At 42.6% G+C, this 14,970-nt stretch overlaps 1 protein-coding gene across 1 annotated transcript in view; it reads right to left on the bottom strand.

Annotated features, from left to right (window-relative positions):
* The window catches only part of LOC127582540 (SH2 domain-containing adapter protein F-like), a 228,096-nt gene that overhangs the window by 152,310 nt on the left and 60,816 nt on the right, over positions 1–14,970 (bottom strand). Inside the window, exon 3 of the mRNA XM_052037879.1 lies at positions 3,444–3,573. Within this exon, the coding sequence (XP_051893839.1) occupies positions 3,444–3,573 (130 nt within the window). The remainder of the gene's footprint in view (positions 1–3,443; positions 3,574–14,970) is intronic.

Genomic DNA, 14,970 nt, shown 5'->3' with positions numbered 1-14,970 from the left:
ACCATAACAGACAGCCTCTGATTGAAGTATGCATGTGTTGTGATAGAAACTGTTTTGCTGTTTCTTTTCTTCATGACTGAAATCTATTCAGCATCTTTCACTAAGTCCCTTTATAGCCACTATTGAAACAAAGGCTGCAGGGTCAATGAACAATGTGCAAGTTAATTGAAAAGGGCAGGAGATGGGATGATGGAAACAAAGAGGCAGCAGACAGGAAGGTTTCAAATTTAAGAGCCCAATAGGAAGAGAAGAATGGGAAGCAGATTTGAGGTACTGCGGATTAATTCATAGGAGAACTGGCTTCTCTACTGGCTTCTTTCAATTAAAACTAGCACCAATTAATCTATTGAAATCTACATTCATTTGTAAGAAAATCAAGTGTAGCTCATGTGCCTGTCTTCTCATTTGAAAATGAACAGAATGCTTAATGGAAAGCACCTGAGATCGTAGCGAGTGCTCTGAAAGGAGATAATTTTAAATTTTAAAGCTGAGAATATTAGAAGTTCTCAGCAGCATTAATGTGAAACATTGACTCCATTTCTCTCTCTCTTTTATATTTTTCATGATGTGGATGTTGCTGGAAATACCAGCATTTGTTACCCATTCCTAATTGCCCTTGTGGTGCTGATGGTAGTGAACCACTTTCTTGAACATGTTTGGTCCTCCTGGTGAAGGTGCTCCCATTGCCTAGAGAGTTCCAAGAATTAGACTCGGCGATGAAGGAATTACATGTTATTGCCAAATCGGGATTGTGCGAGAGTTGAAGAGGAACGTGCAGGTCATGGCACTCGAATGCACCTGCTGCCCTTGTCCTCAGTGGTGAAGGTTGTGATTTGGGAGGTGCTCAGAGTGGTCTAGATGAGTAGTTATGGTGGAGGGAATTAGTGTTTAGGGTTGTGGATGGGGTGTCAATCAGACCAGCTGCTTTGTACTGAACGGTATCAGGTTTCTTGAGTACTATAGGAGCTGCACTCACCCAAGCAAGTGAATCATGCTGCTGGCTGTCTTTTGTAGTTGGTTTCAGGATATCAGGAGGCAAGTCACTCACTATAGAATACCCAGACTCTGAGCTGCCCTTGTAGACATGGTACTTAGTAGCTGGTCCAGTTGAACACCTGGTCAATGTTGACGCAAAAATTGTTGATTTTGGGACACCTGATGATGCTAATGACATTGAATGTTAAGGAAGGCATTTTGACTACATCTCTGAGTGTTGCCTGGGTCTTGTTGTTTGAGCTATGAGCTACTTTATGTGCTGAGAAGTTACAGATAGAATTGAATATTGTGCAATCAGCAAACTACCCCTCTTTTGATCTTATGATAGAAAGAAGGTCACGGTTGAGCAGTTGAAGATGACTGTCTTTGGACACTGCGATTGTCCACAGCACTTCACGGATCCCCAGTTTTCAACTGCCAGATTTCTCCTCTCCATGGATGCTGCCTGACCTGCTGAGTACTTCTAACGTTTTCTGTTCTTATTTTGAATTTCTAAAATCCGTAATAATTCACCTTTGGACTTCAGATTTGGTGATATCACATGAGAAACAGCTTGGAAAACTTGTGAATTTTCAACAGCTGATTATCTTGCCTTGTCTTTTGCACAGATTAGCTCCATAGTACTGATTTCCATTGTTATGAAAGGAAAGGAATTAGAATTCAAGGTGCTTTGATGCTGTCCAACTCTTAGCAGGCACTTCAAGCTGCCTTGATGCACCTTATAACCCATTAATTATAACATTGAGCAAGAAACCTCAACCTTAGCAGACTATTGAGAAAGAAGTCAATACAATTTCTAAGTGTCAATATGATCTGCGGAACCTTCTTTCAGCGCTGAACCTGCCAAATACAATGATAATCACAGCGAGCACAGCCTCTGCATATCTGCAGATGCGGAGAATAATGCAGCACATAGATCATTTGGCTGTGCTAGCTCATTGTAAAATCTCCGCCATTATTCCTGCCCTTCTGTTCACTCCCCATAGCTATTCATATGTTTGCTTTTCAAATAAATATCCAATTCATTTTTTTTTTAGAAAAGGTAAAATTGAAACTGCACTTTCATCCAGAGCACTTCAGATCATTACAATTCAGCTTGTAAAAGATTCAGACCTCAGCCCCAGTTCTTTTGCCAACCATCTTTAATCTGTGTCCTCTGGATAATGGGATTGCCACTAAAAAGACTTTGCCTACAAGTTTTATTCCAGATGCATGTGTCGAATGGGTTTTTCAGTGAGGCACCAATGGTTCATTCAGTCGTTAGGTACGACTGAATGGGCAATGCATCTTTTCAGTAGTCATATATAATAGGATTCCATGGATCTGGGCTCGAGGAAAGTTGGGTAGGGGTCGTGGAGGAAGCTGAACTGGTGGTTATAGGCCCCATTATAGCAGTGAGAAAGGAGGACCAGGATTGTGTGTTGGGGTCAGGGGGAGGCGGGGAACAGAATGACTGGGCTTTGAATTAGATTTTGGTGGGACGGGAAAAAGGAATCTCGGTCAAGGAATGGAAAGTGGAAGCAGAATCCCAGCCAAGGTTTGGGCTGAATGTGGAAGGATACGGGACCACGGCTGAGGATGTCATGTTGGTGACAAGTAGTGAGGGAGTTCGAATGGATGTTGGAGATCGACACCTCCTTTAAGGTGTTGGGTGATCATGTACCTTAGTGGGTCGGTACCGGTCCTTGGTGGGGTCAGGGTTGGAGGAGGTGTTGACGTAATGTAGGTCAGGATCACCAAGATGAAAGGCAAGAGACTACTGTGTTATTTTGGGAAGACCCATTGGTCCAAGGAATGACCAATGGTGGCCACTCCCAGGAAAACAGCCTAAGTTCTCCCACAATGTTCCAAAATAAGCATGGCATGGGAAACACCCTCAGGGCTTGTATCAGGAGGAAAGGACAACTTCAGCCAAGAAGTACCTGGGCACAGTTCTGGACCTTTGTGAAATTAGCATCTTTACAGAAGAGTTAGATTTTCAATTGCATAACACGAAGACAAAATCTTGCAGTTTGTGGTTGAATTTCCAGACACCTTTCTTTTATCCTATAAAAAAAACATTGAACCACCACATAACCTTGGAGACATAAGAGACTGCAGATACTCGAATATGGAGCAACACACAAGATGCTGGAGGAGCTCAATGATTAGGGACAACTGGACCAACACCCAAGATGAAGAGTCTCACCCGAAACATCGACTGTCCATTTCCTTCCATTGATGCTGCCCGGCTCTCTGAGTTTCTCCAGCATCTCGCACCACACAACCTTGTCTGAGCTACAGAAAACATCTCAGCCTTCTCTCTCCAAAGAGCACCCACCAGTGATGTGAAGCTTCGAACCTCTAATGGTCTTAGATCGACCAATCGATCGTAACTCACAGCAATTAAAAATAAACAATACTCCCTCTCATCCGATTCTTTTACCAAGTATCATAAATGGACCCACCTGCTATAACTCTCTGGGCTTCGTATGGTTCCATGTAGCCATTGTTCTCAATGAGCTCCTTGTCAATGGTTTCTCCTCTGGAATCATGCCTGATATCAAAAGGGTCGGAATAATCGTCATCAGGCAGAGTCTAGATAAAGAAAGCAGATTCATTGATTAGTCAAGATGTTAAACATGGATGTTGCTTGTCAAATAGCCCCATGCTCTTCTTGAGGGCTCTGATGCATGAAACCTTATCCATGTGGGCATTTTACCAATCCAAATAATGAGCACTGACAGACTATTGACAAATACTGGTGCATCCCTTCTCATCCCATTCCATACAGAAATCAGGACAGAAATGTGGCTTTTGCACTTACAGACTGTGGAGGCCAGTCGGTGTTTGCTGGATTATCTCAGGTGGAAAAAAGTCTCAGGATTATCTATTTTTGTTCTTGTTTCAGAATTTGGTTCCTTAAATCATTTGAAGTGGATGCCCTTAAAGAGTGATCTACCTTGCTGAGTTTCTTTAGCTTCAGTTACATCTGGAACATACCCGTCTATACCAGAACAGCTATCTAAGAAAGGCACAGGTCCTAACCATACCGTATGATATCTAGCTCCTGAATACCACTGTGGTTTCCCACATCAGCAGATATTCCAATAACACAGTTGCATGATGTAGGTTAATCGGCCACTGTAAGTTTTCACTTATGTGTAGGTGAGTTGTAGAAGCTGATGGCAACGTGCAGTAAAATGGGATTAGTGTAGGGCGAGTGTAAATGGGTGGTAATTGATCAACATGGACTTGCTGGGCTGAATGGCCTTTTTCTGTGCTGTTTGATTCTATGACTCTATCAGTTACGTTGATGAAATGAGTATCACCATCTTTGGCAGAAATTGATAACTGTAGCAAATGCCACACTAAGTCATAACTAATTTTCTTACATAAAATGAGGGAATCCCTCAAATAAAAGTGTCTCCTCTGATGGGAGTACAGGAGACCTGGTATGTTTGATGGCTATGGGTAAACAGTGCTGCAGTGCAAGCATTCAGTGCATTGAGTGGGAGAGAATTCTGGGAGAACCAGTTATACTTTGATTAGGATTATACAGTTGTTAGGTCCAGACTATAACAGCATAACGATCCACAGTGATTTGGTGCATTGAATTTCCATGCCTGGACTTCAAAATTAGCCATGGATTTTTCAATTGCAGGCTTTCTGTTGAACAGGTACAAAAATAGACGTGTTTGTTTTTAAAGTGATTTCTCTCTTCAGGTCCTTTGTATGCATGAGCTCAGCGTTCCTCTGCAACCTCACCCAGCAGACACTCCTTATGCTTTAGTTCGCTTCGTGAATGCTGGAACGTTACGTGACCTGGGCAAGGAATTGCAGTCCAGCACAATTTTACATTACAGGGCCTCTCCCCAGCATGTGAATGCCTGACTTATGTACAGCCCCTTCATACGAATGAGTGTGTGGGACACCGGTGTGATGGATTTGCCAGCTGCTGCCATTTGGGAACTCGGTTCGCGACCGCACTTCCGGCTTGCGAACCGTCCTGGTTACAGGAATGGACCCCTATTGTAACCTGGGGAGCACCTGTACTCGTGCACGTGTCCTGAGAATTGAACCAGATCCCTCAGTCTCCACTTCCGTTCCACGTCATTGTTTGCTTCCAACCCACGTACATCCTCTCCATCGCAAAGATTATCCGATTCCACTGCCTCTATGCTTCCTCCAAAACCCTTACCTACACTGAAACCTTCTGGACTCCATTTCTCCCAGTGCTGTACTGGTCGCTGTCCACAATGTTCAGATCATCCAAAGCTCTTCTGCGCTCATCCTACACTTCAGAAAATCCTTCACCCACCACCCTAATCCTAGGGACATACAAGGATCCCCGATTCTTAAATGCATCAAAATTAAAGCTGGTTAATTAGTCAATACTTTTCCCTTGTCTACCTCTGTAACATCATAACTCCCACTCCAAATCACTGTGCATCTCCCTCTCCCTACGTGACGTCAGTTCTGGCCCTGCCTTCAACAGTGGAATCTTTGCCCTCTGGAAATCTCTTCTCAAAATCCCTCTGCCATTTTGCTTTCGTGATCCTCTTTAAAACCCACTTATTTGACTAGGCTTTCAGTCAAACCTCCTAATGTCTTCTTGTTTGACCCAGTGTCCACTTCAATCTAATCATTCCTTCTGAGAAGCGCCTCAGATGGTTCTCCCATATAAAATGTGTTATGTGATGCAAGTTGTGACAGGATAGTGAGTGAGTCACATTCTGCTAAGAGGCTGCCAGACTAATGCATTGGAATTTTATATAAGTGAATTAAATCTCCATTAGGCTATTAATAACAGATTGATAAAACAGATTGATATCTATTATAATTTGAAACTTGTCACACAACAAATTCCACATTTATTTCTTTTTTATAAATATATCAATCATGGTCACAATATTAATTATCAGTATAGTGTGAAGAATTTTTAACGATTGTTTTTGCAAGTCCACCCCGCTGTTTTTCTCCTCCTGGAGATTCTAATTTATGCAGGAATAAAAACAGAAACGCTCAGCAGTCAGGCAACATCTTTAGAAAGAGAAACAGAATTAACATTTCAGCTCAAAGACCCTTCTTCAGAAGTGTGGGGAGTTAACTCAACACAGCTGAGGTGCCAGCAAGTCGATACAATTGGCTTCTTTCAGGTCTCTTCAACACGAAATGTTAACTCTGTTCCTGTTTCCACAGATGCTGCCTGACCTGCTGAGTGTTTCCAGCAATTTTTGTTTTAGTTCAGATTTTGAGCATCTGAAGTGCTTTTGATTTTCATCTAACTGATACTGGAATTGTTTCATTGGTAATATTTGCCTTCTGACACCTGACCAATCATTTTTCATGTGAGCCTCAACACTTCAGATGCAATTTTAACCTCACCTGCTGACAAGAAACTAACAGGAGTAGAAACATTAGTTTAACAATGTTTGTACGCATAGAAAGGGAGGGGAATATTGCATGGGTTGGAAAGTCATCCTCTATTAAAAGAGCACACAGCAGAATATGCAAATTGAACACTGCATTAGAAATTCCGTTTCATTGATTTTATGTATACAACAAGAGAAGTAATTCTAGCCCAGATAATTAATATTATTCTCTTCCTTTTAGCTCAAGTGTAAAATGGTTAGTTTTACCAAATCACTAGCATTGCCACTGTGTTGAGTTAACTCTCCACAGACTCAAGATTAAACTGGGATCTTCCAACTTAATGATACACTGACCAGTACATTTACAAATGGGACAATGAGGAGTTAGTTCTTCCAAAAAGTTATCGATAAGTAATCCTCGATGGGTAAGTATATCCACAAAAAAGGCAGAGAGGTTTCAATACATTGACGAGTTAAACAATTACATGTGTCTACGCAAATTATTACATTCCTGACACTACTTTCTAATCCCCATTTTTGTTAGGAAGATGCATGGGTCTCTGGCCCTCGTGACAGCCTCAATGCAATCCTGTTGGATTTGCTGAGACTCATTATTTGCGAGATTTGAGGGTGAACTGGCCAGTGTAATGCAATCCTCACTCTGTACTTATACAACAGCCGATAGAATAAAAGCATGGTTTGGGTATTTCATGGTTGACAGATCTTTGTCATAACAGGACAGTGTGTTCCCACACTTCCTCAACATGAACAGTCCAGCCCTCAGAACAAACACAAAGTGAAGGATTATCTATTTGCAATGTCAGCCTGTCAGATATCCTCACATTCAATGAACATGAACATATTGTAACTAATGTTTGCTTCAACAAAGCCCCACAGCAACTGGCCACCTCTCACCTTCTGTCGATAGTTCATATGCATCTTACACGAGGAAGCTCTCACCTTCCTTCTGCTCCAGCATGAAAAGCACACACCGAGTGACACAGTGCAATACTACATCATTAAACAAACTCTGGAGTCAAGTTAATAAAACTTAATTTAAACAAATTAGTTTTTCCCCATCCCTCCTTGCCAATGTCCCCCTACTTTTCTTGAAATGAATACAAGAGAATTTTCTTCTATTTCAAAAATAAACTTGATTCATAAAAATACATGCAGGAAATGCAAATCAGTACACAGTTCTCTTTGCATTAATAGTGTGGTCAAGTTTATAGTGCTGTGAAGTCAATATGTTCGTAGCATCATCATTAATACATTCTGTGTATGAAACATCAATGTAACTCACGTGGCCTCTTTAAACATACACACTTCAAGTGTTTGAGGGGATATTACACAAGACCCAGTCCCTCAGTGTCCAGTGGCGAGATGACCTTAGACTTTGTGGGGAAGGACTGCAGTGTTGGTTGCACCAAGCTTCAGCGCCTCCTGAAGACTGGAATGTGCCAGGTGGTAGCATTCACTTTCAGGCAACTCATTGCACTGGAAGACCAACAGTTTTTGGGCAGACCAAATTGTGCCTTTCACCGACCTTCCACCAGCACTAGATGTTTGTCTTTGTTTGTGGTCCTGAGTACAGCCAGTCTTTCAGAGAGTTCTCTGTTATGCAGCTGCTCAGGATGAACCTCGACGAGAAGTAAGCACTTCTCCCAACAACTCTCAAAGCCTGAGCAGCTAATTCTTGAATCCTGTGGCCAAAGCCAGTGCACTTTAAAGCAGAGATGAACAAACAGCAGAAGGGAGCAAATCTTAATATTTTCTCTCCCTGGTGTCAATCATGACTCAGTGAGAAGTACTCCCTTCTCCAAGTCAAATGACTGTGGGTTCAAACCCCACGTCAGAGACTCATGGTTGTGATTTGAAATTCATTACTGATAGGGAATTGGATAACTATTTGTGGACATAGTAAGGAGTGGAATTGCTCTTTGAAGGAATTAAACAAAATAGAACTTACATCCTTCTTCTGTACTGCATTATTCTATAATTCTAGGAGCACATAACCCAGATTGATACAAGTCAGCACTGGGAGAGTGCTGCACTTGTTGAAGTTACCTCTTAAAGACGAGACTGACAGCTGTCTCAGACGGAGTGAAATGATTCAATGATACTATTTCAAAGAATTTCTATACTCGTCTTTCTTTCTGGCCAACAATTTATCCCTCAAACCACAGTTATAGACAAATTATCTGGTCATTATCACTGTGCTGTTTGTGGGATCTTGTTAGAGGCATAATAGTTGCCATTTTTCCCAACACCCCATTATTGATTAAACTGTTTAATTGGATGCAAAGTACTTTGCAATCTCCTCAGCTCAAGAATAAATGAAAGTCTCTTTATTACTTCGATTCCATGGGGACTGCAATTATAAACCTGAAACATCACCCACAGCAGACTCTGTATAGACGTGGGATCTTCCTGATGAGTTGGATAGGAAATTAGCATTCAAGTACATTGGCACTGATGCTGTCATGCCACAGGTCCCATGAGTGCACAACACTTCCCAGGAGCTGCTTGTGCTCCTTGGGCAACAGCTGTGCAAATGATTTCAGAGATGGAATGGAAACACAAAAATAAAGGAGCTTAAAAAGTCTCTCTCTGATCAGCAGTTATGCCAGATGTTAAGTGGACCATGCACCAACATTGTAGGTGTGACGACCAGTTATTGAAAAGCACAAAGGCACCTCAGATTTGCATTGGCGGGATGTTAAACAGAGGTCCTGTCCAACCATCTTGGTTGTTCAGGGAGAAGTTAAAGATTCCATGGAACCATGATTAAAGGGTTCCCCTAGTGTTCTGCCAAAACCCTTCTCTCAAAGAACACAAGCACAGAAACAGAATCAGTAGTCAATTACTTTAAATGATATTTTTGTGGGATCTTACATGCTTCTGAATGACTGCCACATTTGTTAAAGAGCACTAATTCAATGCAAGACTTGCTTTCAGATTGTCAGTGAAGGAATTAAACTGGAACATAAGGAAAGTGGGGTGAGGCAGGGGATGAGAATGGAAAAGGGAAATCAGAAACTGCTGTGAGAAAGGGTGGCTGATTGCTGAAGGTTCTAGAAATAAATCAAAATGCCAGGACAAAAACACACTGCAACACAGTTGCAGACTGAAAGCTATTAGTAGGCATCTTTAATTAACAAAGAAAATGAATTGTTTTCTGTGCATGAAAAGTTCTTGAAATAAGATAGAATAATTGAGTGAGCAGTGAATTTTAATGGCCTTGTGTAACACAAACACTAAACAATGACACAGAAACTACTACTCTGTTGGATTTCTTCTCACACTCTTCCCATTTCTTCATATTTTCTTATGACGTAGATGTGCACTTGGTCCAGCAAATCCATGCCAGCCCATCAATTCCCCCAATTATTTTCCTATTCCCTCTCAGATATCCATCAACCCGCCCCAATTCTCCTGCCTGCCAATTGCACGACAGGTAATTTACAGAGGCCAATTAACCTATCAGCACCTCTTCGGGATGTGGGAAGCATCCGTGGGAAACCCAAATAGTCACAGGGAGAATGTGCAAACTCCACACAGATGGGATCAGAGGTCAGGATTGAACCTGGGCTGCTCTGCCATCCTCCTTTTGATATTTTCAATCTTTAATGCAGTACGTTGACATCATTCTTTAGACATTACTGCTTCTATATTTCTCAAGTGACCAATCACATTGGTTGAAAGGTTAACAAAATAGCATCAAGAGTTACTGCTGATGTTCATATAGCACTGGCCAGAAAATACAGGCATGTTTATTCAGCAGGGAGGATGTCATTAGATGTACTAACTTTTCCTCTGCTGACATAACAGGAGCAATTTTATCCAACCTACCACTGGGATCATCCACAATGCTGGCTTTACATCCTACCTTATGAGAGTCCACGTTAAGGTTGCTGGAGGATTGCGTTAGAATAATGGGGTGAAGTAGACACTTCATCTGATCCCAAAGCCTTTGTCCTTTAGCTAATTAGATTAAAATTACCCCCAATATCTCCACACGTACAAACCTCATGGCAAAGTCTTTCAAAAGCAATTCAAGACACTGATCTTTCCTCCAACTTGACAAGAGTCTGAGGCTACGTTGTTGTGTCTCTGGCTGAAACCACTAAATCAGGTTTATAGCTTCTAAATGAATTTTTTTTAACGTCAGGGTTGGTGCAGGAGGAGTGGAGAGCAGAGCATTCAGAAGGGGTAAGGTTGGGAGGCAGAAAAGTCAAGACAGCTTCTAGTCTCAGTGAGTCACTTTCACTCACCTTGTGGCCCCAAGCTATTAAAGCAGCAGCACTTTTATCATTGCCCATTTAAGGTGTAATGACACTGCATGCAGCTTTAGAGTTTCTGGACAGTTAAATGTAAAAATCACCATGCTTTCTATTCAACAGGTCCCCAGCCACACACAATACTGCAGCAACATACAGTGGCAGTCAAACTACAGTACGCTCTCGATGTGTTTGGATGCTGAGCTCCAAGCCATAGTCAACTTGTTCATTGAAGCATACACTCCATGCTGTCCGACAAGCACCCATTTACGCTGAGTGAGAAACAAAAACAAAACTGCAGATGCTGAAAATCTAAAATAAAGACAGGAAATGCTGGAAATACTCAGCAGATCAGGCAGCATCTGTGAAACAGAGCTAACACTTCAGGTTGAAGACCCTTTGTCAGAGGGTCACCCATCTAAACTAATCCTATACTAATCCCATTTTTCGTCTTGCATTCCCATCAACTCCTTCCCCCTTCTCCCCACCCCTATTCTGCTGCCAACCAATTAAACGAGGGGCAATTTAAAGAAGCCAATCACACTAACAATCAGGAAGTCTTTGGAGGGAACTGGAGCACCGGGGAAATCCATGCAGTCGCAGGAGAATGTTCAGCACCTGATGTCGGGATTGAATCCAGGTTGCTGGAGCTGTGAGGAAGCAGCACTAACCTGTGTGCCACAGTGTTGCCCAACACAGCACCCGCCACTTTCCCATTGTTACCAGAGTACTCACACCTGTGTCTGAACTCACACCCAATCAAGGTTGTGGCATCTCTTCATCCTAGGTCACGATCCTGATCATCGAACACCACCTCAACCAATCCCTATCCCTGAGCCACGTAACACCCGCATACTGCCATCTGAGAACTTCTATGTCACGCCTTTCAATTAGGCATCTTGATCAACGATTTCAGATTACAATCAGTACTATTTATGTTCAGGTGGTGGGAGCTGGTCATGATTCACCTGTGTCTTTACTTGCTCCCTGTTTTCACTCTACTAGAGACCTTTGTTCTTTCCTCCTCTACACCATTGCCTCTTTCTCTGCACTTTCTTATAACCCATTAGATTTGTAACATTTTGCAGCTCTGATGAAACATCTGTGATCTGAGGTGTTCTTCCATTAAATTGTATTTCTGGATTTAATGCCTTTAAGGTAGCCAAGTATCGGTCACTTTGTTGCGCTGCTGCAGTTCTTTTGGTAAAGTACCATTAGATAGGGAGTTCAGGATTTTGGCCAAGCCACGTTATAAGATCTTTTCTGAGGAACTAACCTGGAAACCTCTTATGTTGCAGAATGTAAGCACTAACTGGCTCAGACACAGCCCCAGTAATTGGTGCACATGTAGGCCTGCATTCGAGTGACCTGAAGCTTGCAAGGATCTCTTGCTGTCTCACTAACTTTCATGTATGACCGAGAGACTCTGGATCAAATTCAGAGTGTTGCAATCTATGCCCAACTATAATAAAGGGATGGTGATATATTTGCAAGCTTGGATAGTGTGTAGTTTGTAGATGTTTGTTTTCCCATGCACCTGCTGCCTTGTCCTTCTGGGTTGAAGAGATAGTGAATTGGAAGGACTAGCCTCGACAAGCTGCTGCAATACATTGTGTGGAAAGAATGCCATACAGGCATAGCGCACCACTATTTGAGGGCATTTAGATGGTCAATCTAATAGAGTGTCAATCAAACTGGCTGCTTTGTCCTGAGAGTCCTTTGAGCTTAAAATATGGTTGTTGTAGCTGTAGTCATCCAGGCAATTGGAGAGTATTCTATCACACTACTGTCAAGTGCTTTATAAATGGTTGAAAGGCTTTGGTGAGTCAGGAGGTGGAGAGACTTGTTGCTGGATACCCAGCTACAGATCTGCTCTTGTAGCCACAGTATTTATGCATCTGGCCCAATTAAAAGTTCTGATGAATGGCAGAGGGAAAGTCATTGATAAAGCAGTTGAAAATGGCTGCACTTAGGATACCAACGCAAGGAACTCATCTTCCTTTACTCTGGGTATGACGACAGCCAGTGGAGAGTTTTCCCCTGATAAAGCACTGACTTCAATTTCACTTGGGATCCGCAGATGCTGCCTGCCTATTGAGTATTTCCATGGTTTGCTAATTTCATATCAGGTTGTTGACATTCACCGTATTTTGCTCCTGCTCATTCACTCTCTGGTGTGTTGTAAGCTGCAGGGATCTAAAAATCCCCACTCTTTTCTCAGCTGGGCCAGTATTAGAGTGTTAAAGTTGGCTTCAAAACTCAAATTAAAGAAATAGAAATGAGAGAAAAAAAGAAATCAGATACATTTCCTGCCACTGCTCCCTTTCAAAAATGCAAGCATGTGCACAACAAAACATCAGGCACGAACAGGACAAAATGTCTACTGAGGTAGAAGCAGGCAGCACAGTGTTGCGGCAGTGGAAACCATCTGCCTCACAACTCCAGCCACCTGGGTTCCCTCCAGCTCTCTGGTCCTGTCTGTGTGGAGTTTGCGCATTCTCTCAATGACTCTGTGAGTTTCCCTTGGGTGCTCCAGTCTCCTCTCAGACCCCAAAGATGTGATAGGTTAATTGGCCACCGTAAATTGTCCCTAGTGTGTAACTTACTGCAGAATCTGGGGGGGGGGGGCCGTGGGAGCAGGGGAGCTGATAGGAATGTGGGGAGAATAAAATGGGATTGGTGCAGGATTAGTAAATAAGGGGGCATTTGATGGTTGGCACAGACAGTGGCTGAAGGTCTGTTTCCTGCTGTATGATTCTATGACCAGGATAATGTTCCTCTATGTGCTCCCCGTGGTCAAATGGCATCTCGGTTCTACCAGTGAAGCATAGGAACTGGTAGAAAGCACTGAAGTATTGTTAGTACCTGGGCAAAAGCACTTTAATCTTCAGGAAAAGAGAGGGGAAACAATTTTAAAATTGGACTGTTCTTCTCTCAGTATTTTATCTGTTAATAAGCTTTTCACGGAACCCTGCAGAATCATCAGTTCCTTGCAGCACAATCCCTGGGGCACACTCACATGTGCTGCTAAATCACAGAAGACACTGGCATGGAAAATGATCTTCAGGAGACAAGGCGGATAGAGAGGTCTAAATTTGGCTCAGTATTACAACTGTCTCCAGGAATGACTCTGCAAGGAACAAAAAGGTCCCTAAGGTGGTGTAGCTTAGTACTGGACACAGGCTACACATTTGTTGCAGTCCCAACCATGCATTTTACTCTGTTTGCATATAGTGGGTGAAACTGGTACACCTCTTCTTAACTTTCTCCATTCCCAGAGGCACCAACTCAATAGCTTTAGTTTGCCAGTAAAGTAAAACTGATACCTCATTAACAACCACAACCATTTGGCTTGTTTCAGGTCTGACTCCAACCATTGGAAAGTTTTCTCTTTGATTAACATTGGCTTCAGTTTTATGGCACTCCACAAACATTGCTTCCACCTGCTGCATACTTCCAGCTGATAATACTAATTCAGCAGAGACTAGCTAGGTGGGGTCCACTGTTGAAGAAGCTGACAGCTGGGCTTTGATAGTAACCTCTCAGTCAGCACCACCTGGTGCATGGGCTGACCGATGACCTGAATTTCTACTTGTACAGCAATGGACATTGTGCAAATTGGATGCAGTGCCCAATACAGCAAAAGTACCTTGAATACCATGACCAGGGTGGGTGAGAGGAAATCTCAACCAAGCCCAACAGTGTCCTTTCCCAATGACCATGCACAACAAGCTCTGATTGCTTCTTACTACATCACAATCAGGAGGGATTCTGACGATTCATTCCTCGCACCAGCCCAATTAAGTTCTGGATCTGCCTTTTCACAAGATTCATTGAACCAATGGAAAAGCTCAGGTTTGACTTCCTTAAAGGCTGAATTCATTACAGTTAATTATGTGGAACCTCCTCAGGAGAATTGTAGAATTGAACCAACTCCCAAGAACTAATGGGTTTACTAGCAGAGCACTTACCTGTACCCTTCTGTATGCTTGTGCCTGAGGGAGCTAGGTGTAGTGAAGGAGTCAGCATGCATGTGCACCCAAAATTCAAGTGACTTAAAGTAACAGGGGATTTCTCCTCTGAACATTTTAATGAACTAGAAAGTCGAAGAAACTGGGTTAAGTAAACCCATGATGGGGGGGGGGGTCGGTGTGAAAATAAAAAAACTCTGCAGATGCTGGAAATCCAAAACAAAAATGAAAGTTCTCCAATCTGAAATGTTGACTTTGTTTCACTTCCCACAGTAGCAGCCTGACCTGCTGAGTGGTCCCAGCACTTTCTGGTTTTGCCATGATAGAGAGAATGTTTAAGTGGTGGAAGCAGCAGACGTGTTCAGGCCA

This window comes from Pristis pectinata, chromosome 24, assembly GCF_009764475.1.
Source record: "Pristis pectinata isolate sPriPec2 chromosome 24, sPriPec2.1.pri, whole genome shotgun sequence".
NCBI classification, from domain to species: domain Eukaryota; kingdom Metazoa; phylum Chordata; class Chondrichthyes; order Rhinopristiformes; family Pristidae; genus Pristis; species Pristis pectinata.
This window is presented reverse-complemented; position numbering and strand designations above follow the sequence as displayed.